Below are 27,771 nucleotides of genomic sequence, written 5' to 3' on the forward strand. Positions count from 1 at the left end.
TCTGGTTGTATCAGGAGAACCCTGCTAGCGAGCGACATGTAGAACATGGTGTTGCTAGTTGCCTGACACGCAGCGTGCATTTTATACCTTAGCTCACGCTTTTGTTACCTGCACAGGTGTTTACATAAACAAAATGAAATCCATGGGCACTGCAGTTTTGGAAATCCTTGTCAAAAACTAATACCAGCGACTAAATAACACATGGTTAAAAACAGATGTGAAATGAGCATATGAAAATCGGCAGATGAAGCTGGACCCAAGGAATTTTAAACTGGGGGCACAGATGAGCTTTAGAGCTTGTGGAGCCACCCTGTGGGTGTAAAAGGCAATGTACTTTACTGCATAAAAAATGAATCAGTTATCATGGCACCCTGTGGATTTTGTTTTAAATTATCCTGCCAACACCACTCCACCTGTCCCCTCCCCCTTCCAAGTGACTATAATCATTTATCAACAATAAAAAACTAGTAAATGAACAATGTCATTAAATGAATGAAGAAAATGTGGTTAGCAAGCCATTTCTTTATTAAACGCTTGCAACTGAAAGACATTCTTACAGTACAAAACTTTTTTTTTTGTGGGTATGGTAGCATGCATGTGAAAGGAAATCCAATAAGTTTTAAGGCTATTTGAAGGATAGGCAATGGTTTGCCAAGAGCAACAGGGCATAAAGGAATATACCATACCGACTCTGATATAAAACGTTTCGAAAAGGTTTAAAAAACAACAAACAAACAACAAAAAAAAAACTTAGCATACCCATAGCGAGAACACTCCACAGTGAGATTTTTAATGTGTAACAGTTCCGTACGAATGCAATACCATGACAACACACAACAGCACTGATTACACCCAGCACCATGGAAACGCAACGCTCTCAGAACCTCTCCAGGGTGGTGACAACGTTGACAGAATGTTGCATATCAGCCGGCAAGTGCTGCTGCTGCTACTGCTGTATTGCGTTCAGATTAAGGAAAATGGATGGAGGGAGAGAGAGAGAGAGAGCAGGGGGGAAGGGGGAAGGGGGAAGGGGGAGGGGGGTGGACGAGGAACTGGGCAAGGGAATGGACTGTAAGGAATGTGCAGAAATTCTGGCCTTGCCCATACCACACCTTCAGATACACTTCAGAGATTCAACACCATTTAATTGGCACCCAGGTTTGTCCTTACTTTTCAACAGCCAATAAATGGATCCCATTCTGAGTTCTTAGGGGAAATTATACTATCCTTAGACGAATAAAGTGCTTAGGTTGTTGCATCAAGCTTACATTCGGCAGGCTGCCATCACTGTGCTGACTGATGAATGCTTGATTGGTTCACCCAAGGGTTGCCAACCCTGTTCCTGGAGATTCACCATCCTGTAGGGTTTCATTTCAATCCTAATTTGGCACACCTGACTCCACCTATCAGCAGATGTCCAGCTGATGAAAGGAGAGCGCTTTGTTAGGGTTGGACAGTCGATTTCCAGGAACAGGGTTGGTTACCCCTGGTCTAACAAAAGGTCTTTCCTGGCCTCCACAGAACCAGCCGTTTCTTACACGACAGTAAAGGCTTTGAAATGTGGGGGGTGTTTTTTTTTTTGTTTGTTTTTTTTTGGCATCCCTTAAGGTGACCCACTGAAATGTGTTATGAAAAATTCACTTTGAAATGAACGGATGAAGAATTTGACTGGACAGTGGGCACACTGAAATGCGAATCCTAAGGTTCCCACCCTCCATAGTGACCTAAATGCGCACCCTCCAAAGTTTTCCACTTTACAGTACAAAAGAATTAAGGCCTTGACCTCATCGATTTTCTCTACCATCACCCCAGCGTTAGGCGCCAGTTACATCGATTAAATGAAACGTTCTCTCAGTTCTTGTAGTCCTTCACGGTGCTCACAGGGTCCACAAGCTTGTTGTGTACATGCATCAGCCCTTTGGAAGCACAAAACCAGACAAGAATCACGTCAATTCAGTCAATTCACGAATCACAAAAAAGTTACAGCACCCAAATTTCAATATGGTCTTGGATGAAATGATGAAATTAATGTCTTGTTAGAAAAGTTGCGGAGCATGAAAAAGCCACATCTAAACAAATGTAATAAATATTTTCTTGACCATTGACAAATAATTGAGTGAGGAAAGGCAGGTGAGTATTGTTAGCGGCCATTTTAAAGTTGTTAATTTTTATTGACCTTTCACTACCGTGCCAATTCATCAGTTTCTGCTCTCCCGCTGGGCGCTAGACATGCAAACGACATTAAGAAACAAAAATAAAACAGCACATAAACACATGACCTTACTCATCAGAAGCTCACCGATAATGTGAATCAGAAGAAATCAGGAGCCAAGACAAGAAAAACGGAATAAAATTTGGGAATTGATATCCGTACGGCCACTGCGTGGCTTCAACTGTGTACTGGAAGAATGTACTTTCGAGACTAGCTGCTTCTGAGTTACACGGTGTACTATAGGAATGTACATCTGATGCTAGCTGCTTCTGAGTTACACTGTGTACTATAGGAATGTACATCTGATGCTAGCTGCTTCTGAGTTACACTGTGTACTATAGGAATGTACATCTGATGCTAGCTGCTTCTGAGTTACACTGTGTACTATAGGAATGTACATCTGATGCTAGCTGCTTCTGAGTTACACTGTGTACTATAGGAATGTACATCTGATGCTAGCTGCTTCTGAGTTACACTGTGTACTATAGGAATGTACATCTGATGCTAGCTGCTTCTGAGTTACACTGTGTACTATAGGAATGTACATCTGATGCTAGCTGCTTCTGAGTTACACTGTGTACTATAGGAATGTACATCTGATGCTAGCTGCTTCTGAGTTACACTGTGTACTATAGGAATGTACATTTGGTGCTAGCTGCTTCTGAGTTACACTGTGTACTATAGGAATGTACATTTGGTGCTAGCTTCTTTGAAGTTACACGGTGTACTATAGGAATGCACATTTGAGTCATTGTTGATGACCTGCTGAAATGATTTTGTGGGGTCGAATGGCCAAAAAAATATTTATTTACATAGAAATGGTCACGTGCTGTCTCTTACTGTGCAATGTAAAGACATGATGAATGTTAAAATACATTTTTTTTTTTTTACAAAAGCAACAAATTAAAATAAAATCAAACCTGCAAAAATGTCAGCGAAGGACTTTAGTGGATTTTCAGGTGGAAATAAACATAAAAATGACTAACTGTAACAACCCAATTCAAGATGATGATGGATCTTGGTCTTTGCATGCAGAGTAACTTTCATGTTACAGCCAAAGACAAACAAACACAAAAATTGTATTTCAAACCCAAATTTCTGGGTGCTGGAGCCTATCCCAGCGTGCATTGGGCGAGAGGTGGGAATTCACCCCGGACAGGCCGCCAATCTATCGCGGGGCTGTCGTTGTCGTCATTTTAAATTGATAAATGCCTTCCTAAGCTCCGGGGGAAGGACTCACCTTTGAAGTACTTGACCGTTTTGACCCTCAGCTCCAGGGTGGCGTCCTCGTCACACACGAATATGGTGCGGGGGTGCTGCTGAAAGGCCGACACGGTCCACATGTGGTTCACGCCCTCCTCGATGGCTTTGTACAGGGCGAAGGCCTTGTGGGCCCCCGTTATTAAAATCATCACCTGAAACGCACGGAAGCGCCCGTTTTGTTCACACGCCTGCCACAGCGGCGGCCATTTTCAGCAGGCGCAAGCAGGCCTCCGCTGGGCCAGAGATCGCACAGGCGATGTCTGTTGCGTCTGAATGGCGTCTGAACACCCTTCGACACCAGTGGAAATTCCTGCAGATTCCTGACCATTTTAATGAGAAACATCTACTTTCTCTAATATCCTCAACACATCCTTTCATATGACTTTACACTTTGGCAAAAAAAAAAAAAAAAAATCAATAAAATAAATAAAAAATGATGCTTTGTTGCAAATTCTCAGGAATCACCAAGTTTTTTTCAAATATTTACCAGCATCTACTTAGGTAAAATATTTTTAAACATGTTAATTTTTTGATTATGGCCCTTGGATGGAGGACCTGTGGCCTAAATTTCCCGCCCTTACCTCTCGGGCATCCATCACCGTGCCAACGCCGACCGTCAGAGCCATGGTGGGGACCTTTGACAAGTCGTTCCCGAAAAACCTGGCGTTGGCTAGTATGGTGTCCTGGGCCAGGGTCTTCACTCGGGTCCGGGAGACCAGGCTGGAGCCGGGCTCGTTGAAGGCAATGTGTCCATCGGGCCCAATGCCTGAGAGGGAGAGCCCCTTTTCAGTTTGTTAGCATGTGGCTAAATGCTCCATCATCACCACTACTAACAGTTCAATATGACCTTAATCAACTGAGGGAATTAGTTTATTTATTTAATTTAATTTAATTTTAGTTAGGGAATTAACAAAAACCTAGGCACTTATAATATTTTTCTAAACAAGTAACACTTTTTCAGTGTTATTTACCAGGACGATTTCCAAAACCAGCAGCTTCAGTAATGGTAGTATCTGTGTAGCACTGGTTAGATCTTTCATTAGAGTCCAACAAGCAATGAAACCATGAAGGGTGGGTGGGATGGGGTGGGGTCGGGGGGGGGCGGGGGGGGGGGGGGGTGAAGAAACTGACCGCCAACGAAGAGGTCAATCCCGCCAGCCTCCGCGATTTTGCGCTCAAAGTCTTGGCACTCCGCCTGCAGGTCGTCCGCGTTGCCGTCCAGGACGTGGGCGTTGGCGGGGTCGATGTCGATGTGCTTGAAGAAGTTGTTCCACATGTAGGAGTGGTAGCTTTCCGGGTGATTCCGCGGAAGCCCTGAGGAGAGGGGGAAGTGGGGGGGGGGGGGGGGGGGAAGTGCATTTGCCACTCAGCAGACTCAATTTAGGAGATTAAGAGAAAAGCCATGTTGGTGAGACCAGGGGCACAGACTATATGGGGCACAGACCATATGCGGCACACTGTTTTTTTTGTTTTTAAACACAATAAAAATAAAAATTCCTTAATAACGGACACTTGATGTACAATGCTTAAAACAATACATCACGTAAAAACATGTGTCAATTCTTCGCTTTATTTTGTATCTTAATGTGTGACTTTCTAACTGAGATAAAAGTCTGATTGAAAGAAAATTTCACATGTAGTTTCTTTTATATTGTAAAATTGAATTAAATCTTAAACCAGATACCTCAGTTTAGTATTAAGCCACTGTTTTTTCACTCTGTGCCATTTCTTAATGGTGACTTACGGTACTAATATAGAACAGGATAGAGGGTGAAAGGTGAGAGGTGAAAGGTCATTAAACATCCTGCAGAAAGACCCCAATAAATATCTCACTTCAGAGTAGCTGTTATTCCCAATGCCTTTTGCCTTTGTCAAACTTCCCCCCAAAAGAACAGACTCACATCTACCACAACTGCATCTGACATAAGCACACACTAACCAGTTAATCACTGCAGTGTTAAATACAGGTGTGATTACATATAATTACATGCATCCCTCATTCCAATAAATGTTTGCTCTTCCTGTATTTATTTCACTGTATCTCAGTTTTACTGTCAGTGACTGTAAGCAGAATAGCACTGAGAAACAAGCCACCACAGCAGAGGAACAAAAAACAGTGGTGGGATGCAAACAGAAATGACTCAGAAAACCTCAGTTCAGGTTTAACCCTTTGAAGCACAAGAATGCCCTGCTAAAACATGCCAGCTAAACAAAACTGCCAAGATCATGACTTCCGGACTTCACACTTGTGTGCTGACAGTGGCGTTTCTTTCCTGAACAGACAGACAATACTCACCCACGTACTCATCCATGTTGAATGTTTTGACATACTTGAATGACAGGTCTCCACTTTTGTGATATTCGATTAGCTTTTTGTAACAGCCAAGAGGAGTGCCTCCTAGAAGAGAGTTAATGAGTCGACAAAATGGTAGGAATCAGTCAGCTTTGATTATCACAAATGGGAACAGAGTTCTCACTTTTCATGCCATGGACAGGTCTGGATACTCAAACCACTTTCAAACAAAGGAAAATACAACTGTGTGGGAAAATAATTACAAATAATGTAAACGAAACTGCATAAAATACATGAACGAAATGTGATACTTAATCAGTTGGCCTACAAAAGGTTGACTTCTGATATTGGTGAAAACGTACCTGTGGGTAATCCCAAAGTAAAGTATTTGTCAGCGGTCGGCCTGAATTGGACGATTCGGTTCCGAATGTACTTGGCAGCCCATTCACTCGCCTGGTCATAGTCCTCCAAGATCACAAGCCTCATTTTTCCTCAACGTCTCTGGTGGATTTAAATTGTCACGAAAAGAGGGACCTAATACAATGTATACCCCATGAGAGGCACATACATATGCAAAATGGATAGGCACGTTTTAACGGGATGATATCGCGCAACTCTTGGATTTCTGACGGCCATAGCTTTTTACACACTTTTCACAACCATCGCCTGTTTTAAGTGAATGTACACAGACAGCACTTCATTGACAAAAACATATCCTGTTTTAGTTAGTGCCTATATGGTACATATGCCAACACTTCCACTTTACAGTTTCAGCTTTGTGGCTTGTGCCAGTTAAGAATTAAAATTACACAGTAACACTTCGTAGCTGCCTGGAACGTACACGTTCAGATCGGCAGAATTAGCAAGCTATAGATCAGCCAGCTAGCTAATTACAGTGCAAATTTGCTGACCATCTTGTAAATTAAATATGTAGTCAGCAATATTGTCCACTCAAATGTACCAATACTCGATTCGTTCGAAATAACTATTCATAAAGTATGAAATCAAGCGAAGTATATGGGTAAGCGATTCACTTGTGAAAAAGATGTTATAATTACTCACAGTTGGAGGACCAAATCCCTTCTTTTGCAACTCGCCGGACTGCTGTCTCACGAACTGCAGAATTTGCAAGCTAAAGTAAACAGTGCTCATGTGACTTGACTGATCTCCGGTCATGTGGCCTACGCAATCACCTGACTACTGCAATGTCTGCACCGTAGGCACAGGGCAGACCGGGGCTGCGATCGTCTTCAGAGCGAAATGCGTCGCATCTGCGCATGTCAGCTGGTTAAACCCCATGTGGATTGGCTTGGATAGTGTTTAATTAAACGTATCGAAAGAAGATACTGGCAGTGCACATGTAAAGATCCAGATTTATATGTTATCTAAAATGTTTATTTATTTATTTATTTATTTATTTTAGTGCTACTCTAGCTGTAAGCTGCACAGTCGGTGATACCGCTATGGCTTGTGGCATGGTAGCCTACACACAAAAATAATTAATTATATTTTAAAACTCTAACCCATTTTTTTTAAATATCACGATGTAATATGTTTTTTTTTTTTTGCTCATCCTTTTCTACGAATCATCTGAAATGCAGTTTGGTCACAGTCCACGACCTCGGTGATTCTAGGAAATTCGATTCTTGGTCCTCCTCCGGTGATCCACAAGATGTTTCTGCAGTAAGCACTGCCTGGCCAGGAGCCGGCCCTTGGACATTGTCACGAATGCATTTCCTGCATACGACAGGACACACAACTATCATCCTGGCTCACTACAGTCAATTACGAGCGTTTCAATAACTATGATTTGAAATAATAATAATAATAATAATAATAATATACGTACATACATATATGCATACATTTCATATAATGTGTTACATCTAATGTGTTTCATGTGCACAAAGTTTAATTATGATGCATCTGTTGCTTATTCCTTGATTTCTATTTACTTATTTTTTTGTTCGTTTGCAATGGATAAAAAAAATGGGAACCATTGATTGAAATCATTCAGTATCAGTTCATTAAAAAAAAAAAAAAAATAGAAGGCCTTAGATACTACTGATCTGAATAACATACTTTGATGGAGTCCCAATTATACAATAAAAAGCTAGTGTCTTAGTAGTGTTCTGCTTTCACCACGAGCCCCCCATTGCTACATGAACCCTTTAATCCTATAAATAGTTTGCAAATATAGCAAGCTATTTATAGTGCAACGTCTCGACAACTGTGGTCACTGGTCCCCCTTTCCCCTTACAGCACAAAACATGGTCTCTCTGTTCTTAATTTTCTGTCGGAAATGTTAAGAAAACTGTCCAGTAAATGACCAACTCTTGTTAATATTTTGAAGACGAGTCTATATATTGAATATAGATAGATACCAAATACGCAGGATAATCAACTGTCCGAGAACAGCCGAGAATTCAGCAAGTAAGTACTCTTGTGCTCTACTTTTCTGCTTTAAAAACTGGAGATCTGTATTGACATTTGGTTTTCTCTGGAAACTGTGATGCAATCACTTGTGCCTGAACTATAATCAAAATTTCAGAGATTTCCTTGCCCTTTTTTGTGGCAGTTTATGAACTGCAGTGCAATCTGTGCATTTGCACAGTACATTGCGTCTGAATAGCATCTGAGTGTTATTGATGACTTTGCGTCGTGCACTTTTCCCAGTAGAATGGGGGACTTTCAGCAGTTTGAGCCAGATTTTTACCAGTCGGGATATTACATCAATGACCAGGAGCAGCCGGCCTACGTTTATGAGGACGCTGCCCACCAAGACGTGTAAGCAACATAGTACTAGAGTTACATGTGTTGCTCTACATGTGCTGCTATAGTTTTTCGCTTTTTGTCTGATTTTTTAGTGATTATGATGTGCCCCCGCCCGGTGTCTTCGCCCCCTCCATGGGTCTGGGCTCTCCCGATCCACTCTACACAGGCCAAATGTTCCAACCTGCAAAGGATACTGGGACAGCTGCCTATACAGGGGCAGACACTTTTGAGGATGAGCCTCCATTGCTGGAAGGTACTGCTGAGGGTCATGCTTATGTCCATAATGTAATATCAATCAGTTAATCAATCAATCAATCAATCAAGCTCTACTGTATGGGACCATATACAGACAAGATGTCACAAACAAGTTAAATTACACATTCCCTGTGAAAGACAAGTGTCTGTGCCTATAATTATTACTATGATCATTACTATGATGGTAATTATCTCAGTTTTGTGTACAGGAACTGTCTGGATGCAGTATTAATGGTAGTAGATTTGCTGTCGTTAACTGTCAATTGCTGCCATAGTTTGAGCAATGGCCCACGTCTTTATGTTTCCTCTCTACTGAAGTGGTGGCCATCAAAACCTTTGGGTAATAGTTGTGTCTATAAAATAAGTATTATTGGCTAATTTATTTTAAATTAAGTCCATTTGCTTTTTCCTGAATAATATATTAGCGGGAAATATTATATTTCTTTAACATTACTCGGTTTGGAATTTTACAGAATTGGGCATTAACTTCGATCATATCTGGCAGAAGACTCTGACAGTGTTAAACCCCTTGAAACAAGCAGATGGCAGCATCATGCACGAAACAGATTTGACCGGACCAATTCTGTTTTGCGTTGCTCTAGGTGCAACACTACTGATGGTATGTGTGCGTCATACTGTGACATAAACCACCACCTATGAACCCTTTGCAACTATTTGTGTGTGTGTGCGTGTGTGTGTGTGTGTGCGTGTGGGTGTTGTGTGGGTGTTTATGTGTGTATGCTTGTGCGGGCATGTATGCATGTGTTCTGAACTGGGAAGATCCATTTTGGCTATGCGTATAATTTCTCTCTTTGTATGTATGATATCTGTGTGTGTGTGTGTGCGTGTGTGTGTATGATATCTGTGTTTTGTGTGTGTGTGTCTGTGTGTGTGTCTGTGTGTGTGTGCGTGTGTGATATCTGTGTGTGTGTGTGTGTGTGTGTGTATGATATATGTATGTCTGTGTGTGTGCGTGCTTATGCTTGTGTTCCAGGCTGGGAAGATCCATTTCGGCTATGTGTACGGTATCAGTGCCATGGGCTGCCTGGGCATGTACACGCTGCTGAACTTGATGAGCCTGGTGGCCGTGTCTTACGGCTGTGTGGCCAGCGTCCTCGGGTATTGCCTCCTCCCCATGGTGGGCCTCTCCACCTTCGCCATCTTCTTCTCCCTTCAGTGAGTCCGTCAGCCTCTCTCACTCCCCGTCCTTCATTCCGCTCCCTCTCTCACCTCTGACCCTTCATTCCACTCCCTCTCTCACTTCCCATCCTTCATTCCACTCCCTCTCTCACCTCTGACCCTCAATTCTGCTCCCTCTCTCACTCCCCATCCTTCATTCCACTTCCTCTCTCACTCCCCATCCTTCATTCCACTCCCTCTCTCACCTCTGACCTTCAATTCTGCTCCCTCTCTCACTCCCCGTCTTTCATTTCACTCCCTCTCTCATCTCTCATCCTCAAACTTCTTCTCGCTCTCCTTCCATTCTTCTTTTCTGGCTTGTCTGTTTAACCCAGGGGGATTCTGGGAACTCTCTTTGCCCTCCTGGTTATTGGCTGGTGCAGCCTGTCGGCATCCAAGATCTTCATCTCCACACTGGCAATGGAAGGACAGCAGCTCCTGGTGGCGTACCCCTGCGCGCTGCTGTACGGAGTCTTCGCCCTGCTCACCGTCTTCTGAGACTCCCTCCATTGCCTTCAACTCTGTGGCCTGCAGTTTGCATCATAACATTACATTACAGGCATTTAGCAGACGCTCTCATCCAGAGCCGATTTACACAACTTGTTACATAGCATTTATATTGCATCAATTTATACAGCTGGTGTATACTGAAGCAATGCAGGTTAAGCACCTTGCTCAAGGGTGCAACAGCAGTGCTCTACCCGGGAATCGACCCTGTGACCTTTACGGTGCAAGACCGGCTCCTTCCCCATTATACTACACTGCCGCCCCAGTGACGCTCATGCTGCCAACGCTCTGATCCGGAGTGGCGTACGGAACTGGAAAACATCAGTGTTCGTCACGGCAACACAAAGTGCGATATCGCCAAGATGGTGTGAGAAGGCCCATTTAAAATTAACGATGTTAACTTCACAAACAGAAATTTGTGTTGTAACAAAAGTGCCACTAGACAGATGACCTGTCTTTACACAGTTGCCAAAATGAAATCATTGTCATCATTTAAACTATCATTCACGTGTTTAGGGATATGTTGCATACTTTATTTATTAAAAAAATATGTCTAAATGTATTTCACTTTTGGTGGTTTCTGAATGACTCAGTTGATTGAGAAACTTGCCACAAATGTAGGGTTGGCCCGGCGACCGGGTCATGTCTGAGTTACCACACTGCTGTGAAACAAACGGTTTGTTCTCAGCAGGAGTAGGGAGTGTCCGGTGTAATTCCTGGCAGATACTGTTTGGAAATGTTAATTGGAGGGCTGGTACTGTATGAATGTATTCATTGGCTGGACATGTGGGACAACAAAGTTATAGATGGATCCGCTCCCTGAAAGTCAACAGCTTTAATATAGCTCAGATTTAAGCACCCACATGACATGAGTTGTTAAAAACAGCATTTGAGCTTCCCATCCCCTTCAGCTGGTGTGAAGTATCCTCATGAGAGAAGTGTGGAGGGTGAGTGTGGAGAGTCTTAAAACAGTGGTGAATCGAGTTTTTTATTTATTTTTTTTTTTTTTAACTGTTTTAGAGGACTAACTGATTTGTCTACTGACTTATTTTCGGATGACGATCTGCTTACGGCTGAAATCTGAACTTGTGTGTCTGGACTACATGTTTGAGTAATGAATTTGTTTTCAAACTGCACCACCACTCTGGACCTGTCCCTATATGTACATGCATACAGTACCTTTTCTGAACCGTCCCATACAACTAGCTTGTGTGACGTCTTTGAGTGAGGCTGCATAATTTCGCTTCCCTAAAAGAATGACGCTCTGTCAGAGCTGCATCACCCTACCAGGCCTACAGCCAAAACAGGAACACCCAGCCACAAGCTACAGAAGATACAGGGCCTCAGTCCCAACTGCCGAATACGCCTGTCTTGTGAATAAAGCAGACTCATCGTAAAAGTACCTTAGCGTCAAATATAAAATTGATTCTTGTCGATCCTTATAAAAGTAGTAGTAGTTGTGCAGATTCGTAGTGAAGTGATTTCATGTGGATGCAACATCAAGCATCCTTGAGGGACATAGGCTTTGCATCCTTAAAAAGTGATGAGGAGAGGTCAAGTGATGGGACGTGCCGCTGTATATGGATTGTATGTCTGCAGTGTACATGTCAGTCATATTGCAGAAGGGTGTGCTAATGGTGTAGTGTAGATTAACTGCTCTTCCATGCTACATGTGTGCCATTCACAACCTGCATTCATTAAAAGGAAATATTTACACAGTGAAATCATTTCTGTTTTTTGTTTTTATTTTTTTACACTTGTCTCCTTTTTCCTATAATTGATGTCTGGGAGGTTGACAACTTCGTACTACAGCCAGCTGTGATCCTGCCTCCAGACTCTGAACCCAAGTGGTGGCAGTGTAGTATAATGGGTAAGGAGTTGGACTTGTAACCTAAAATTTTAAAGGTTCAATTCCCTGCTAGGACACTGCCGTTGAACCCTTGAGCAAGGTACTTAATCTGCATTGCTTCAGTACATATCCACACGTATAATTGGATTCAATGTTCCCAACGCAGCATACTTCAATAAAGTTCCCAGTCTTACATATCCATTGTGTGAATATGTCGTTTTAATCAACACAGGTTTATAGATGCAGCATGGAAGAGTAGTGTAACATGAGCTGTTAGCACAACTTTCTGCAATATCTGAACGACACAAGAAATTTCACACCATGCTTTAGGTGGGTGTACAAATGACTTCTGAATTGTTGGTAAACATTCTACAAGTCAGGAGAGGGAAGTGCATGTTATCATTTCTGCAGAAACCAAACCAATCTGATAAAACAACAATCAGCTGAGATCTTATGCAAACCATTCTCAGAAATCTACTTACTCATTTTCTTAGTGGAAAAAATATAAGTAGAACACAAGGAAATTAAAGTTCCGAAAAGATCTCAGTTGCTCAACAAATTTATGCAGCAGGCACGAAACTTGGACAATTTTATTTGTGAAGAATAGTTTACAAATGTTTTTGTCTTGAACCTTGGCTTCGACTAAAAGATTTATTTTGACATTTGACAATGCAGGACTGTCAATTGAAAGCTGTACAATTAGGATAGAAGGCTCACGTTGAATCAAACAAACAGGTGAACTGGTGTGGCTATGTATGAATTATAATTGCTCCGGAGGAAATAACATAAAACATGAATAATTACCTGTTTTGCCAATTTATCAAAACATGATGATGATTATTCTCTTGGATGTCTTTAATACCTAAAAGGAACTGGGTTCTAAACCTTAAGGTAGGACACAAACCAGTAACCAGATGTTAGAAGTAATGTCATTGACAGAACTGTTGAGGAGAACCCACCCTCCGATAGAACTGTGGGTGGGATTCGTGAACCACGTGCCCTTGGTGGGCACTTCCGCCAACATGGTGGACGGCTTCATTGCTCTGCTCCAGGGAGTCCGAAGGGCCGCGGAGGCCAAGGGCTATAAGGGCTTTCTAGGTACGTAATGGGTGAGATGGATGATTTCTTTGATTTGTTACTCAATTGTCTGAACCAATCAAAATATTTTGCTCTCCATTGCAATTCACAGTGATTGGTTCAGATCAGTTACTGCATATGACAGCCTTTTGTCTATACTGCTACTATATCTGGTACTACTACTACTACTGCTACTGTTATGGAAAATGTTTTGGGCTGTAAGGATTTTTTATTACATGCAGCACGGAGAGATGCTCTACACTTAGCCATGCAAAACAACGTTGGGGGAGGAGGCAAATACAAACTCCTTATGTAGCACCTGTGCATAAATGAAAAAATCCCTCTAAATTGAGGAAGCAGAAAAACAAGGGTGTTTTAGGCAGTCCAAAGGGCACTAGCGGTTAGCAGAAGTGGATAGTTACATTACATTTTATTTGGCAGACGCTTTTATCCAAAGGGACGTACAGTAAGTGCATTCCGAAGGTCATTAAAATTCCTATTGAGTGTCAGTTATCCATAGGCATGAACATAAATTTAGTTCACATATAAAGCGTTGGTGGAATCATAAAAGTAAGCTTAAGTCAGTGAAGTTATGGCAAGTCAAACCAGAAGTGATGAATGATTACGAGACATATGATGAAGAGCTACAACATAAAAAAGACCATACAAGTGCAACAAAAGTGCTGGGTGAAGATGCAAGTGCAATATGAAGGTGCTAGATCAGTGGTGTCAAACTTGTGCCATGGAGGGCCGTGTGTATGTAGGTTTTCATTCCAGCCTCAGATCTTGATTATATAATTAGTTAAATTATTTGCTGAATTAGGGATGCAGGTTTGTGCACAATGGTGACCCGACGTCTATGGTGACCCGCATTGTCTAAATAAAAAATTTCTTATATTCTGTGCTTCAATGCAGTTAAACGCATATGGCTGAATGAGTAATTGAGGCAGCATTCATTGGTTGGAATGAAAACCTGCATACACACGGCCCTCCATGGCACGAGTTTGACACCACTGTGCTAGATGATCAAGGTACAAGTGATGTAAGAGTGATAATAGGTTGGGAGTAAACCTGCAGAGGAGTCGTGTTAACAGTTACTCAAGGTACAGTCAGAAGAGATGGGTCTTCAAACCATGGTAGAAAATGGGCAGTGACTGTGTGGTTCGTAGAAGAATGGGGCATTTATTCCATCCTTGGCGAGCTAGGATGGAGAAGCTCAGTGATCGGTATGGACATAAACCGTTCACCCGGATGGCAGAAGTGCAAGTGTCCCCGCTGCAGCTGAGCAGAGTGGTCGAGCTGGCGTGTAGGGCTGAATTATGTCCTGTAGGTGGGAAGGGGCTGTTCTGTTGGCTGCAGTGTAGGTCAGAGTCAGGAATTTGAACTTTTGAACGATTCTGTAATGCTAGGAAGTACGCGTCAAAACAAACTACATGTTCTTCGTTAATGTAACTCCAAGCTGCTTACTTCCTCAGTGTAATAACTAGGCTATGATTGTTTCAGGGCAAGATGCTAGCTTGCGAATCTCATACAAATTCTAGCTTCATAAGCACTTTTACCGTAGCTAACAATTGCTCCACACACACCAAGGTTAATGTCAACATTGACTCCTTCCAATCAGCTGGTATCACATATTTGGGCTGTTTGGCTTTGCTGCTTCCTGTTTGTGGTTGAAACAGCGAGGAGTTCGAAAAACTTAGTTACAGGCTAATATCGTGCTTTCAAGTGTGTATCGACTATCTTGGGCTTTTGTGTTTAACCAAAACCTAAGTAAGCATCATATACTACTTTCCCCGGATTACTCGCCAAAGTAAATTGTAAATCGAACGAAGCGAACAACTAAAGAAAATACGGTAAGAGCGCATCATGGCTTCCATTCCCTGCACAGTTTGTTGCATGTTTAGTCTTAGCTCTGCTGCCAATTTTACAAGTAATGGTACTTGTACTAAGCTTGTACTCAGCTTAATTTAGAATCGGCACAGAAAATAGCTGAGTTAGAGACGCGCATCCGGACTTTATATCAGATTCAGGAGAGTGAGACTTTCTTAGACTCCCTTTTACCCGAGCCGGATGCTAGTTTAGATGCGAGTGTTTCTCCGCCGCCAGTGTCCTCGCTGCAGGACGATTTTATCACGGTACCAAAGAAACATAGTTGCCGCCCCAGGGCCGCCGAGCACCACCCAACTCGCGTTTCCAACCGATATTCCCCACTCGGTAACACACCTACTGAGAAAGCCCTGATCATAGGGGATAGTATTTTGAGAAACGTGAGATTAGACACACCAGGGACCATAGTACAGTGTATTCCTGGTGCCAGAGCCACCGACATTGAGGCATATTTAAAAGTGCTGGCTAAAAGTAAACGTAAATACTCTAGGATTGTTATCCACTTCGGCACAAACGACATCCGATTGAGGCAATCAGAGGTCACCAAAAATAATGTTGTATCGGTGTGTGCAGTGGCTAAAAATATGTGTCGGGAAGTTATTTGCTCTGGCCCGCTTCCAGCTCGTAGGAGCGACGAAGAAATTTTACACCATACTTTAGGTGGGTGTACAAATGACATCTAAATTGCTGGCACCCAGCAAACATGAGACTTCTGCCAGACGTGCAGATCATGCCTATTTTGCGTCGGTCGGTCCAGGACCACATCTGTATGTCTGCTCGATGTGCAAATCAGGTTCAATATCTGGACGTCTGAATATGACCCCTCTGTAGACATGCAGTTCAATATTTGAACGTCTGGCTAGGAGATATTTTGGACGTCTGTGGACGTGCAAGACAGGTTCCGGAAATCGACACGTGATTAATGAAATTTTTTTTATTTGTGAATAAACAAATAAATAATATGTATAATTTATTAACAACATATTATTACTGGAGAGATAGAGAGAGAGCGCGCGCGAGAGAGTGAGTGTAATAACAGCATTTAAATAGCTTACACTGTAAAGCATGTAACTCCTTTGGTAGAAGGTAAATGCCTTCCGCACAATAAATCCTATCTAAACTAGCTAAATGTCTACAGAAAGGTCTACAGAAATCTAATAGACGTAGTGCAGCGGTATACGCGCTCACCTACTGCCGCAGTGACACGGGTTCAATCCCCAGCGGCGGTACTCTCCCCAGACCAACGGAGAATAGCGCATCGACCAAGACGGTAATACACACCGGCTAATTGGTATAACGAGAAAATACACACGGGGAATTGGTATAACGAGGAAATTTAAAAAAATTTCGACCTTGTAGAGAGGTCCTGTGGACGTCAACGTGCGACAAAGGCGTACTTTGGACGTATCTTTGCTCAGTGGGAAACATTCTACAAGTCAAGAGAGGGAAATTTATATTATCAGACTGACTCATAATTTCTGCAGAAACCAAATCACTCTGAAAAAATGGCAATCAGCTGCGATCTCATGCAAATCATCATCGCCTCATGAGACAGCATTCAGAAATCTACTTCCTTATTTTCTCGGTAAAAAATATAAGAGCAGCACAAGGTAGTTAAAGTTCCCAAAAGATCTCAGTTGCTCAACGAACTCAATGCAGCAGGCAAGAAACTTGGACATTTTCATTTGTGAAGAATAGTTTACCAACATTATTTTAATTTTGAACCTTGACTTAGACAAAAAAATTATTTTGACATTTGATTGTCAATTGAAAGCTGTAAAATTACAATAGAAGGCTTTTCCCCTCCTCTCTCCAACAATCACTTTTGCGATTGTGACAGACTAATATTTTATCAGAAAAAGGATTTTGTGATTTGCGAGTGAACTGTGAAGTTTGTATATATATATTGTCGGAGAAGAGTACTATTTCAAAGCTCCAAGACAGCAACTGTTTAGATTTAAATATTGTTCAAAGAAGTTTCCAGCAGCATTACAGCATTTTTCATCTGAATAACCTATTTCACCGTAACATTTGCAGAAGGTAAGAAATCATTTAGGATACATTTTTTAGAAAACTTGAACATCTGCATCGTGGGGGTGGGGGGATATGACATACAGGGGTTATAAACCTTTATTGTATATCCCCTGTAACATTTGCACATTACAGGTAAGAAATCCTCTGCTTATCATTTCAGAAATAAAAAGTAACAAGTTTAAAAACCGTATGGAATTACAATATGTCCATATTTATGAATATGCAGTTTCAGAAAGGCAGAATGATGCACATAACTCAAGTAGAGGGAACCTTAGGCAAGATCACATTAAATCAAACAAACAGCTGAACTGGTGTGGCTACACATGTATTGTGTTTATAACTGGTCCAGTAGAAGTAACAAAACAAAAAACACAAATAATTACCTCTTGTGCCAATTTATCAAATCATTATGATGATGATAATGATGATTACGATTACTCTCTTGGATGTCTTTAATACCTAAAAGGAACTGGGTTCTATACCTTAAGGTAGGTCACAAACCAGGAACAAGATGTTAGAAGTGGTATCATTAATTACCATCTTTTTAGATGCTGCAACTGTGATTAAAAAATCCCTTTTATATCTCATTAGGACATGGCTGACTCTGGGGTCGAGATGTCACCCCACCCACCGAAAGAACCGTTGATGGGAACCAACCCTCCGATTGAACTGTGGGTGGGATTCGTGAACGACGTGCCCTTGGTGGGCACTTCCGCCGACATGGTGGACGGCTTCATTGCTCTGCTCCTGGGAGACCTAAAGACTGCAGAGGCCAAGGGCTATAAGGACTTTCTAGGTACGTAATGGGTGAGATGGTCGATTTCTTTGATTTGTTACTCAATTGTTTGAACCAATCAAAAGATTTTGCTCTCCATTGCAGTTCACAGTGATTGGTTCAAATCAGTTACTGCATATAACACCCTTTCTCCCATACTGCTACTATATCTGGTATTACTACTACTGCTACTGTTATGGAAAATGTTTTGGGCTGTAAGGCTTTTTTTATTACATGTAGCATGGAGAGATGCTTTACACTTACCCATGCAAAATAACGTTGGGGGAGGAGGCGAATACAAACTCCTTATGTAGCACTTGTGCGTAAATGGAAAAAATCCCCCTAAATTGAGGAAGCAGAAAAACAAGGGTGTTACAGACTGTTCAAAAGGGCACTAGTGGTTAGCAGAAGTGTATAGTTACATTACATTTTATTTGGGAGATGCTTTTATCCAAAGGGACGTACAATAAGTGCATACCAAAAGTCACTGGAATAACTAGAGAATATTCTTAAGTTTCAGTTATTCATAAGCATGAACATTAAGTCTAGTTCATATATGAAGTATAGGCTGAATCATACATGTAAGCATAAGTCAGTAAAGTTATGGCAAGTCAAACTAGAACCGAGGCATGATTATGAGAGATATGATGAAGAGCTTTGACATAAAGATGATGATACAAGTGCAACAAAAGTTCTGGGTGAAGATACAAGTGCAATATAAAGGTGCTAAAAGATCAAGGTACAAGTGATACTAAGAGTAAGGTAAGAGTGATACTAGTTTGGGAGTTACCCTGCAGAGGAGTAGTGTTAAGAGTTATTCAGGGTACAGTCAGAAGAGATGGGTCTTCAGACCATGGTGACAAATGGGCAGTGACTGTGTGGTTCGTAGAAGAATGGGGAGTTTGTTCCATCCTTGGGGAGCTAGGATGGAGAAGCTCAGTGATTGGGACAGACAAAAAACGTTCACCCGGATGGCAGAAGTGCAAGGCGCCCAGCTGCAGCAGAGCAGAGTGGTCGAGCTGGCGTGTAGGGCTGAATTATATCCTGTAGGTAGGAAGGGGCTGTTCTGTTGGCTGCAGTGTAGGCCAGAGTCATGCCAGAGACCCTTTAAACGATTCTGTAATGCTTGGAAGTAAGCGTCAAAACAAACTACATGTTCTTCGTTTATGTAACTCCAAGCTGCTTACTTCCTCAGTGTAATAGTTAGGCTATGATTGTTTCAGGGCAAGATGCTAGCTTGCGAATCTTACACAAATACTAGCCTAATCAATTTGACCATAGCTAACAATTGCTCAACATGTACCAAGGTTAATGTCACAATTGACTCCTTCTAATCAGCTGGTATCACATATTTATCAGAGCAAAAGGCTTCGGGCATCATTGAGGTACTACTATTACTATTACTATTGCTATTGCTACATCTGCACTGATGCCAGTACTACTGCCACTGCTGCTGTTGCTACTACTATTAGGCACTACTGCCAACATGACTATATTGCTGCTACTACTAATAAAACAACCATTGCTTCTAAAGCTATAGTAAAAGGATAGCAAAATGCATGCATTTTGTTGGGCTACAGGTTAAGAATATCATGAAATGTCTCTGTTTCTATCCAGAGTTAGCTGGAATCCATCAACTGAAGCCAGGGTCCATCCTTCAGAACCACGAAGGCCAGACAGTAATCGGGTGCAGCGCCAAAGTATCCAGAGACATAAACGACTTCATTATACAGGCAGTACAAAAACCAGGGGCGAGTGCCGCCATCAAAGTAACTAATGCAGCCAAGTCAGGTGCCGATTTACGCGAAAACCTTACCGCGTCTTTCGAGGCACTAAGGGATAAACTGAGAGAACGTGGTATAGACCTGGCCAGAGATGTGAAGCAGGAGCAAAGGTCTAACCGGGGAGAACATGTTTTCAACAACGCCCTGCTGGGGCTATATGGGTCCATAATCGATGAGTTCATTAAAAGTCACGTCACAGGCGATGACAGAGTGACGCTGGTTGGCCGTATTCCGAACAGCCGAGTTAGTGATGCCTTTCAAGGGCACGCCCCAGACGGTGATCACATCAACCTGACCGCTGCTCAGAGACGAAACATTAGCACCTGGGTGGTACACATTCCTTACGATGTGGCATATGTGCCAATCAACAATATCCTGTTTGCATACATGACAAAAACCATCAGGGACAGTGCTGTTGACTACATGAATTTGTTTCGTCTGAAGAAAAATAATGTGTATACCCAACACGTGTTGGATATTCTCCGTTGGAAGATAGAATGGATAAATACGCATCGCGTTTATCTGGACCCACTGGCGGCTGAAAGATGGTTTTCTGAAAACCCAAATCTTATTCCTCAGTTTCACACAACTGAAACTGGAGTACAACTAATGTTGAGGCACCTGGATCCCCAGAGGTCAAGCCCGTTACGTGACTTTGTGAATGACCTGACAAATGCAGGTGCAACTTTTCGTTAATGGATGTTAGGAGTCCGCCATCAATTGCAGTTGCAAGTGGACCAGTTCAGAATAGAAGCCTCCTTTCTGCCTTAGTGTTAGAATTTTGAAATGCTTCATGTCAGAACAGCTAATTATGTTGTTACAAAATGAGTTTCTTTCATAAGTGATTTTTATCATCAATATAAATTCAAGTTGTTTATTTCAAACTCTTGAAGCTCAGTAGATATGTTGCTTTGCTTTCAACTTTCGGTTGTGGGAATACGTTTACTCTGGGTACATTGGCATTGGCTGAATAATAATAATAATAATAATAATAATAATAATAATAATAATTCTGGAAATTACCAAAAATCAGTTCAGGAAGTTTTATTTCCAAATTAGTTATTTAAATGTATATTAGAGAAAATTTGTAACCACCGCATATGTTTCTAATTGTATGCTCTCTAATAAATCAACTTCTGTGTGATCTAGTAATTCTTTAAAGTGTAACCATGCTTTCATTTGTCAGTATATGTTTTTCTACAAGATGTCAGAATGTGTTGCAGCTACTGCTGGACAAAATGATGTAATTGTTTGGGTGTTGGTGATGTTTTGAAGAGCTTGGTAAAATAAATTGTTTGCAAACGATTGTGTCCATGGTCTCCCATTAGATAAAAGGGTATCAGATTTGTAAAAGGTTTTGAATATTTCCTGATTACTATGTACACTATATGACCAGAAGTATCTGGCCACCCCTTGGTATGGGGATATTTTTCATGGTTTTGGCTAGGCCGCTCACTTCCAGTAAAGGAAGTTCTTAATGCTACAGCTTTAGGAAAATGGCTAACACGTCCTGAGCGTGTTCATCTTTTAGTGGGTCAAAGAGTCGAACGTGTAGAACACAGGTGTCAAACCGTGTTCCATCGAGGCCCGAGAACATGCAGGTTTTCATTTCAACCAAGCTCTACACCAGCTCATTTCCCTTATTAGCTCTCCCTTTGCTTGTTAATTATACACTATATAGTGAAATCACCCCGCCGCAGTCTTTAGTAAAATACAAAAACGTTTTGCCCCCGATGGAACCAGTTTGACACCACTGGTGTAGAATGTCTTGTGTCTCTGTGGTCAACTGTTTGTCAGGTTGACCACTAGGTGGCAGCATTATTCACATTGAGATTTACTAAAGTTAACATTTGCCTCCTCAAAGATGGTGGCTCTTATTTCTCTAAATATTTGTCCTTTGAATTTACTCACTGAATATACTGTATCAATATTGTCCATATGATAAAATGAGGCTCAGCTTCATGCAGCTTTCTGCACACTGACTTTCAGTATAATGTGAAATAGTCATTATTAAATAATCTGTGTAATTTCCATGCTTGATACGCACTGCACAGTCATGCACTCACATTGGCTAGAAATGCTCATGCATTAACCCAGTGAACATTTTTGTGGTGGAAAGTCGGTGAAACGCTGTACAGGCATTCAAATGGAAACCCGGATACATTTTGTTGAAAAGTGATGGCTATCCCACATAAGACAGCATGATTTCCCTTCCCTAAAAGAATACAGCTACAGAAGGTCAGAGCTGCATCACCGTACCACACCTTATTTACAGCAGAAACGGAAAATCAGTTTTTATGTGTGTGTTACTACTGCTGATGATACACTTTCATGGTCAGAAAAGAAAAAACTTATATTCAGGACGGAAATATGCAGCCAATCCCTCAGGCTGTTACCTTGAACTTGCTAAACCGGTTTTCTGCATAGGTATAGATGGTGCCCACTTCTGTACCTCTTGGATGCTCTCCACCCTCATTTCATGCTTTATTCTGTTTTTTAATTTGTCTCCTTTCCCCTCAAAGTGATGTTCTTCATTCCACTCCCTCTCTCACCTTTGACCCTCAATTCTGCTCCCTCTCTCACTCCCCATCCTTCATTCCACTCCCTCTCTCACCTTTGACCCTCAATTCTGCTCCATCTTTCACTCCCCATCCTTCATTTCACTCCCTCTCTCACTCCCCGTCCTTCATTCCACTCCCTCTCTCACTCCCCATCCTTCATTCCACTCCCTCTCTCACCTCTGACCCTCAATTCTGCTCCCTCTCTCGCTCCCCGTCCTTCATTCCACTCCCTCTCTCACCCCTTGTCCTTCATTCCACTCCCTCTCTCACCTCTGACCCTCAATTCTGCTCCCTCTCTCACTCCCCGTCTTTCATTTCACTCCCTCTCTCACCTCTCATCCTCAAAATTCTTCTCCCTCTCCCTCCATTCTTATTTTCTGGCTTGTCTGTTTAACCCAGGGGGATTCTGGGAACTCTCTTTGCCCTTTGCCCTCCTGGGAGAGTGCAGAGTGAAAAAAAAAAACGAAACTCAAAAGGATGGATACAAATGAGGACTTTACTACAATAAGAAAGGCAAACACAAACAGGGAACAGATAAGGCCACGAAGGGCAAAACAACAAACTCAAAAAAAAAACACAGAACAGAACACAGGCAGGCAGAGTACAGGCATGTGGAACACACAGGCAAACACATAAAAGAAACGCAAGAAGTCGAGTCAAGGGGACAAAGAACTTAAATAGACTGGTAACCAACAAGACATAGGAGGGCACAATTAACAATCAAACCAGGACAGGGTGGGAACAACGAGACACAATCAGAAACAATAATACAATAATTGAAAGCAATAATAATAATTAACAGGGGAACGAGCAGGACACAAAACAGAAGTGCCGCCATCTGGCGGCCCAACAAGGAAAAACAGACGGAAACACAGAACCATGACACGCACAGAGAGTAACAGGGCCACAGGAATGCTGGTTGGAAGGGCGTTATATTTGTTATAGATGGCTCCGTTCCCCGAAAGTCAACGGCTTTAATAGAGCTCAGATTTAAGCGCCCACATGACATGAGTTGTTAAAAACAGCATTTGAGCTTCCCATCCCCTTCAGCTGGGGTGAAGTATCCTTGTGAGAGAAGTGTGGAGGGTGAATGTGGAGAGTCTTAAAACAGTGGTGAATCGAGAATCGAGTTTTTTTTTTTTTTTTTTTTTTACTTGACGTGATTTAGAGGACTAACTGATTTGTCTACTGAACTTATTTTTGTTTTCGGACGAGGATCTGCTTACGGCTGAAATCTGAACTTATGCGTCTGGACTACATGTTTGCGTAGTGAATTTGTTTTCAAAGTACACCACCCCTCTGGACCTGTCCCAATACGTACATGCATACAGTACCTTTTCTGAACTGTCCCACACAACTAGCTTGTGCAACGTCTTTGAGTGAGGCTGCATAATTTCGCTTCCCTAAAAGACTGACGCTCTGTCAGAGCTGCATCACCCTACCAGGCCTACAGCCAAAAAAGGAACACCCAGCCACAAGCTACAGAAGAGACTGGGCCTCAGTACCAACTGCCGAATACGCCTGCCTTGTGAATAAAGCAGACTCATCGTAAAAGTACCTTAGCGTCAAATATTAAATTGATTCTTGTCGATCCTTATAAAAGTACGAGTAGTTGTGCAGATTCGTAGTGAAGTGATTTCGTGTGGATGCAACATCAAGCACATCATTGAGGGACATAGGCTTTGCATCCTTAAAAAGTGATGAGGAGAGGTCAAGTGATGGGATGTGCCACTGTATATGGATTGTATGTCTGCAGTGTACATGTCAGTCAGATATTGCAGAAGGGTGTGCTAATGGTGTAGTGTAGATTAACTGCTCTTCCATGCTACATGTGTGCCAGGCCAGGTGCAATCATTAAAAGGAAATATTTACACAGTGAAATCATTTCTGTTTTTTGTTTTTATTTTTTTACACTTGTCTCCTTTTTCCCATAATTGATGTCTGGGAGGTTGACAACTTCGTACTACAGCCAGCTGCGATCCTGCCTCCAGACTCTGAACCCAAGTGGTGGCAGTGTAGTATAATGGGTAAGGAGTTGGACTTGTAACCTAAAGTTTTAAAGGTTCAATTCCCTGCTAGGACACTGCCGTTGGACCCTTGAGCAAGGTACTTAATCTGCATTGCTTCAGTACATATCCACACGTATAATTGGATTCAATGTTCCCAACGCAGCATACTTCAATAAAGTTCCCAGTCTTACATATCCATTGTGTGAATATGTTGTTTTAATCAACACAGGTTTATAGATGCAGCATGGAAGAGTAGTGTAATATTAGCCATTAGCACAGCTTTCTGCAATATCTGAACGACACAAGAAATTTCACACCATGCTTTAGGTGGGTGTACAAATGACTTGTAGAATGTTTACCAACAATTTAGAAGTCAGGAGAGGGAAGTGCATGTTATCATATCTGCAGAAACCAAACCAACCTGATGAAACAACATCAGCTGAGATCTTATGCAAACCTTCCTCAGAAATCTACTTCATTTTCTTAGTGGAAAAAATAATTTGACAAGTCCTAATGTTGCTTAATCCCCAGCTGTTGCTTAATTGATTCAAAACTGATAAGCGCTTCCTCAGTCCATTGGGCCATATCATGGGCGGCTAACCCACGGGCATGTGCTAGGTTTTGCAATGGTTGTGGAAGTTCGGCGTAGTTGGGTATCCACTGTCTGCAGTAGCCCGTCATGCCTAAAAAGGACATTACCTGTTTCTTTGTAATAGGTTTTGGAATCTTTCAAATTGCCTCAACGCGTTCTGTTCCTAATGTTCGACCCTGGTGTGAGATAGTGTGACCCAAATATTTAACTTCTGGTTGGACTAATTGTACCTTATGTAAACTGCATTTGTGCCCTTGTTCAGCTAAATATTTCAGGAGGCCAATGGTATGACAATACCTTTTTCTATTAGAGATTTAAAGGCCGGGGCAATGCCTTCTACAGCTTCTAGGCGCAATGGGTATTGATTTTTACAAGGCCTGTAGCAAGATTTCGGGGTAACCACTCCATTAGTGGTTACCCCGAAATCTTGCTACAGATCTTGCGACATCATATTTGGATGTTGCCCACAAATGGGCAGGTACTGAGGTGAGCCTTTCGTCTGCCGCCGATAGGCCGACGAAAGTTGAACGCTGTTCTGCGTGTACATTCCTCTATCCGCTCGTTGTTCGAGGGAGTAGGGGTATAGGACGGAGTGTGGCACAGTGGGTAAGGAACTAGACTTGTAACCGAAAGGTCGCGGGTTCGATTCCCGGGTAAGGACACGGCCGTTGTACCCTTGAGCAAGGTACTTAACCTGCATTGCTTCAGCATATATCCAGCTGTATAAATGGATACAATGTAAAAAATGCTTTGTAAAAGTTGTGTAAGTCGCTCTGGATAAGAGTGTCTGCTAAATGCCTATAATGTAATGTATTGTAATGGGTATGCCAAGACGCCCAGAGATGGCGAAAATTGGCTGCCATCAGGCCTAGTTACCCAATCAGTGGTGAGACAACATTCCTTTATCCACGGTGCCGGGTCCTTCCATTTTTCATCGAAGGCTTCGCACAGTGACACGTGAGGCATGCTGTCTTTTACACAATAAAATTCTCGGATTGTCGGGGTCATTTGTACAGGCATTGCACAAAATTCTTTCCCTACGTACAGTGTTTTCCCTCTTATTAGATCACTCTCTGAGTGTCTAAAGAACCATTTCCTTTCCCAATCCTCATCTCTGTCTCTGCTCACTCGAGTAATGGCATGTATCTCCTTTGCAGAGCCAAAGCAATGCTACCCAATGTTTCCTCAATTGTTTCAAGTCACTTGGCCCTGTGTTTTTTAATCTTACCATTTTACAATGTCACTCAAACTTTGTGTCACATCAAAGTATCCCAAATACCTGTAATTGCCTCTTGCAACACATTTAAATTAATGTAAAAAACTGTTGGTGAATACCTACAGGAAGCATATTCCTCCAGAAAACATACAGCATGTTCATACTTGCTTGTCAACTTAATTTTACTAAATGTACAAGTTCTTGTAAATTTGCTACTTACAATAAATACTACATGTAAAATACATATTGTACATACATACATAGAATAATTCTTTATCCCCATGGGGACATTTCCCTCACAGCATGTTACATTCACATTTACAAACAAACATTTATACCAAGAAACATACAATCATTCACGCAACAGAAAGGCTGGGCAGCTAAATACATACATACAAATACAAATTTGGACGTATTGACGCCTATTCAATCAATCTTGACTGTTACAAACCCATCCACACATATATTTGGCCTGCCCATGTACTGTATGATTATACACACAGGGCCAAGTGACTTGAAACAATTGAGGAAACATTGGGTACCATGGCTTTGGAATACAGCTTATTTAATTTTGGTGAGGTAAGATAGCCTATATTGTTTGTAATACAGTAACCTGGCGTCATTTTGATACCAATACTTTCAATGGCAGGCGTAGATTTTGCCAGTTTGAAGGAATTAGTTATAGCCAGTGCTTCGTATGGGTGAGTAACTTGGCATTTTTGTACGTTGAAAACGTGTTTTTTATGATTCTATCTACATCCACCGGCGGTGAGAAGAGTCAACAGACTTACGCACATATTCTATTCAAGCTTTAATGTTTGCGAACATAAGCTTATCCTGAGAAACACTCGTACCTAGTGCTCTGAGACACAGCCCAGAGACTTTTTTCTTTTTAATAGCAAAACCAGCGACAGGGTGTCATTAAAAACTGATAAACAGGATACATGCGCATTTTCAGTAATATTGATTTTAGAAAGGACATTTCGGTAGATGTGTGCGGAGGTGGCTTGTCCGATCCTTCCTTTTCTCAGAATCGTTTCTCTGTCTTACTTCGCAAGAGATTAGGCAGGTGTTTGTGGTTGGCACATCCTTTAGCACTTCTCTGCTGCAGGCCTCTTTTTGCACACACACACGCACACACACACTTGCCAAAATGTAGACTCACGTATCTTTACTTTGAATTTTACCAACACAAATATTAGCCATTAGCACAGCTGTCTGCAATATCTGACCGACACAAGATCTTTCACACTATTCATGTTTTAGGTGGGTGCACACATGACATCAAAATTGCTGGTAAACAAGTCAAAAGAGGGAAATTTATATTATCAGACTAACTCGTAATTTCTGCAGAAACCAAACCACTCTGAAAAAATGGCAATCAGCTGCGATCTCTTGCAAATCATCATCGCCTCATGAGACAGCATTCAGAAATCTACTTCCTTATTTTCTCGGTAAAAAATATAAGAGCAGCAGAAGGTAGTTAAAGTTCCCAAAAGATCT

At 41.8% G+C, this 27,771-nt stretch overlaps 3 protein-coding genes across 7 annotated transcripts; 2 read left to right on the top strand and 1 right to left on the bottom strand.

Moving 5' to 3' along the window:
- Positions 1-502: 502 nt before the first annotated feature.
- Positions 503-6,973, bottom strand: LOC118228095 (glucosamine-6-phosphate isomerase 2). Of its 3 annotated transcripts, XM_035419359.1 has the most exons (8): positions 6,831-6,973; positions 6,131-6,269; positions 5,772-5,873; positions 4,607-4,789; positions 4,057-4,241; positions 3,453-3,627; positions 2,177-2,223; positions 503-1,916 (listed from the first exon to the last, which is right to left on the bottom strand). In XM_035419359.1, the coding sequence occupies exons 2-7, from the start codon at positions 6,252-6,254 to the stop codon at positions 2,183-2,185; spliced, it is 810 nt and encodes a 269-aa protein (XP_035275250.1). In that variant the 5' UTR covers positions 6,255-6,269; positions 6,831-6,973; the 3' UTR covers positions 503-1,916; positions 2,177-2,182. The 3 variants fall into 3 exon arrangements, with proteins under 3 accessions (XP_035275250.1, XP_035275247.1, XP_035275249.1); XM_035419356.1 differs by lacking the exon at positions 2,177-2,223 and having other exon boundaries at positions 6,831-6,972; XM_035419358.1 differs by lacking the exon at positions 2,177-2,223 and having other exon boundaries at positions 6,131-6,302; positions 6,831-6,953.
- An 82-nt stretch (positions 6,974-7,055) lies between these two features.
- Positions 7,056-11,046, top strand: LOC118228096 (protein YIPF5-like). Of its 2 annotated transcripts, none has more exons than XM_035419360.1 (6): positions 7,056-8,201; positions 8,445-8,555; positions 8,636-8,796; positions 9,272-9,417; positions 9,793-9,974; positions 10,313-11,046. In XM_035419360.1, the coding sequence occupies exons 2-6, from the start codon at positions 8,449-8,451 to the stop codon at positions 10,473-10,475; spliced, it is 759 nt and encodes a 252-aa protein (XP_035275251.1). In that variant the 5' UTR covers positions 7,056-8,201; positions 8,445-8,448; the 3' UTR covers positions 10,476-11,046. The 2 variants fall into 2 exon arrangements, with proteins under 2 accessions (XP_035275251.1, XP_035275252.1); XM_035419361.1 differs by having other exon boundaries at positions 8,448-8,555.
- Positions 11,047-13,290: 2,244 nt separating this feature from the next.
- On the top strand, positions 13,291-21,195 carry LOC118226783. 2 transcript variants are annotated; one of them, XM_035416675.1, is made up of 3 exons: positions 14,497-15,263; positions 17,923-18,127; positions 19,724-21,195. In XM_035416675.1, exons 2-3 carry the CDS (start codon positions 17,926-17,928, stop codon positions 20,584-20,586), a joined length of 1,065 nt encoding a protein of 354 aa, XP_035272566.1. In that variant the 5' UTR covers positions 14,497-15,263; positions 17,923-17,925; the 3' UTR covers positions 20,587-21,195. The 2 variants fall into 2 exon arrangements, with proteins under 2 accessions (XP_035272567.1, XP_035272566.1); XM_035416676.1 differs by lacking the exons at positions 14,497-15,263; positions 17,923-18,127 and adding an exon at positions 13,291-13,431.
- The last annotated feature ends 6,576 nt before the right edge of the window (positions 21,196-27,771 follow it).

This window comes from Anguilla anguilla, chromosome 5, assembly GCF_013347855.1.
Source record: "Anguilla anguilla isolate fAngAng1 chromosome 5, fAngAng1.pri, whole genome shotgun sequence".
NCBI classification, from domain to species: domain Eukaryota; kingdom Metazoa; phylum Chordata; class Actinopteri; order Anguilliformes; family Anguillidae; genus Anguilla; species Anguilla anguilla.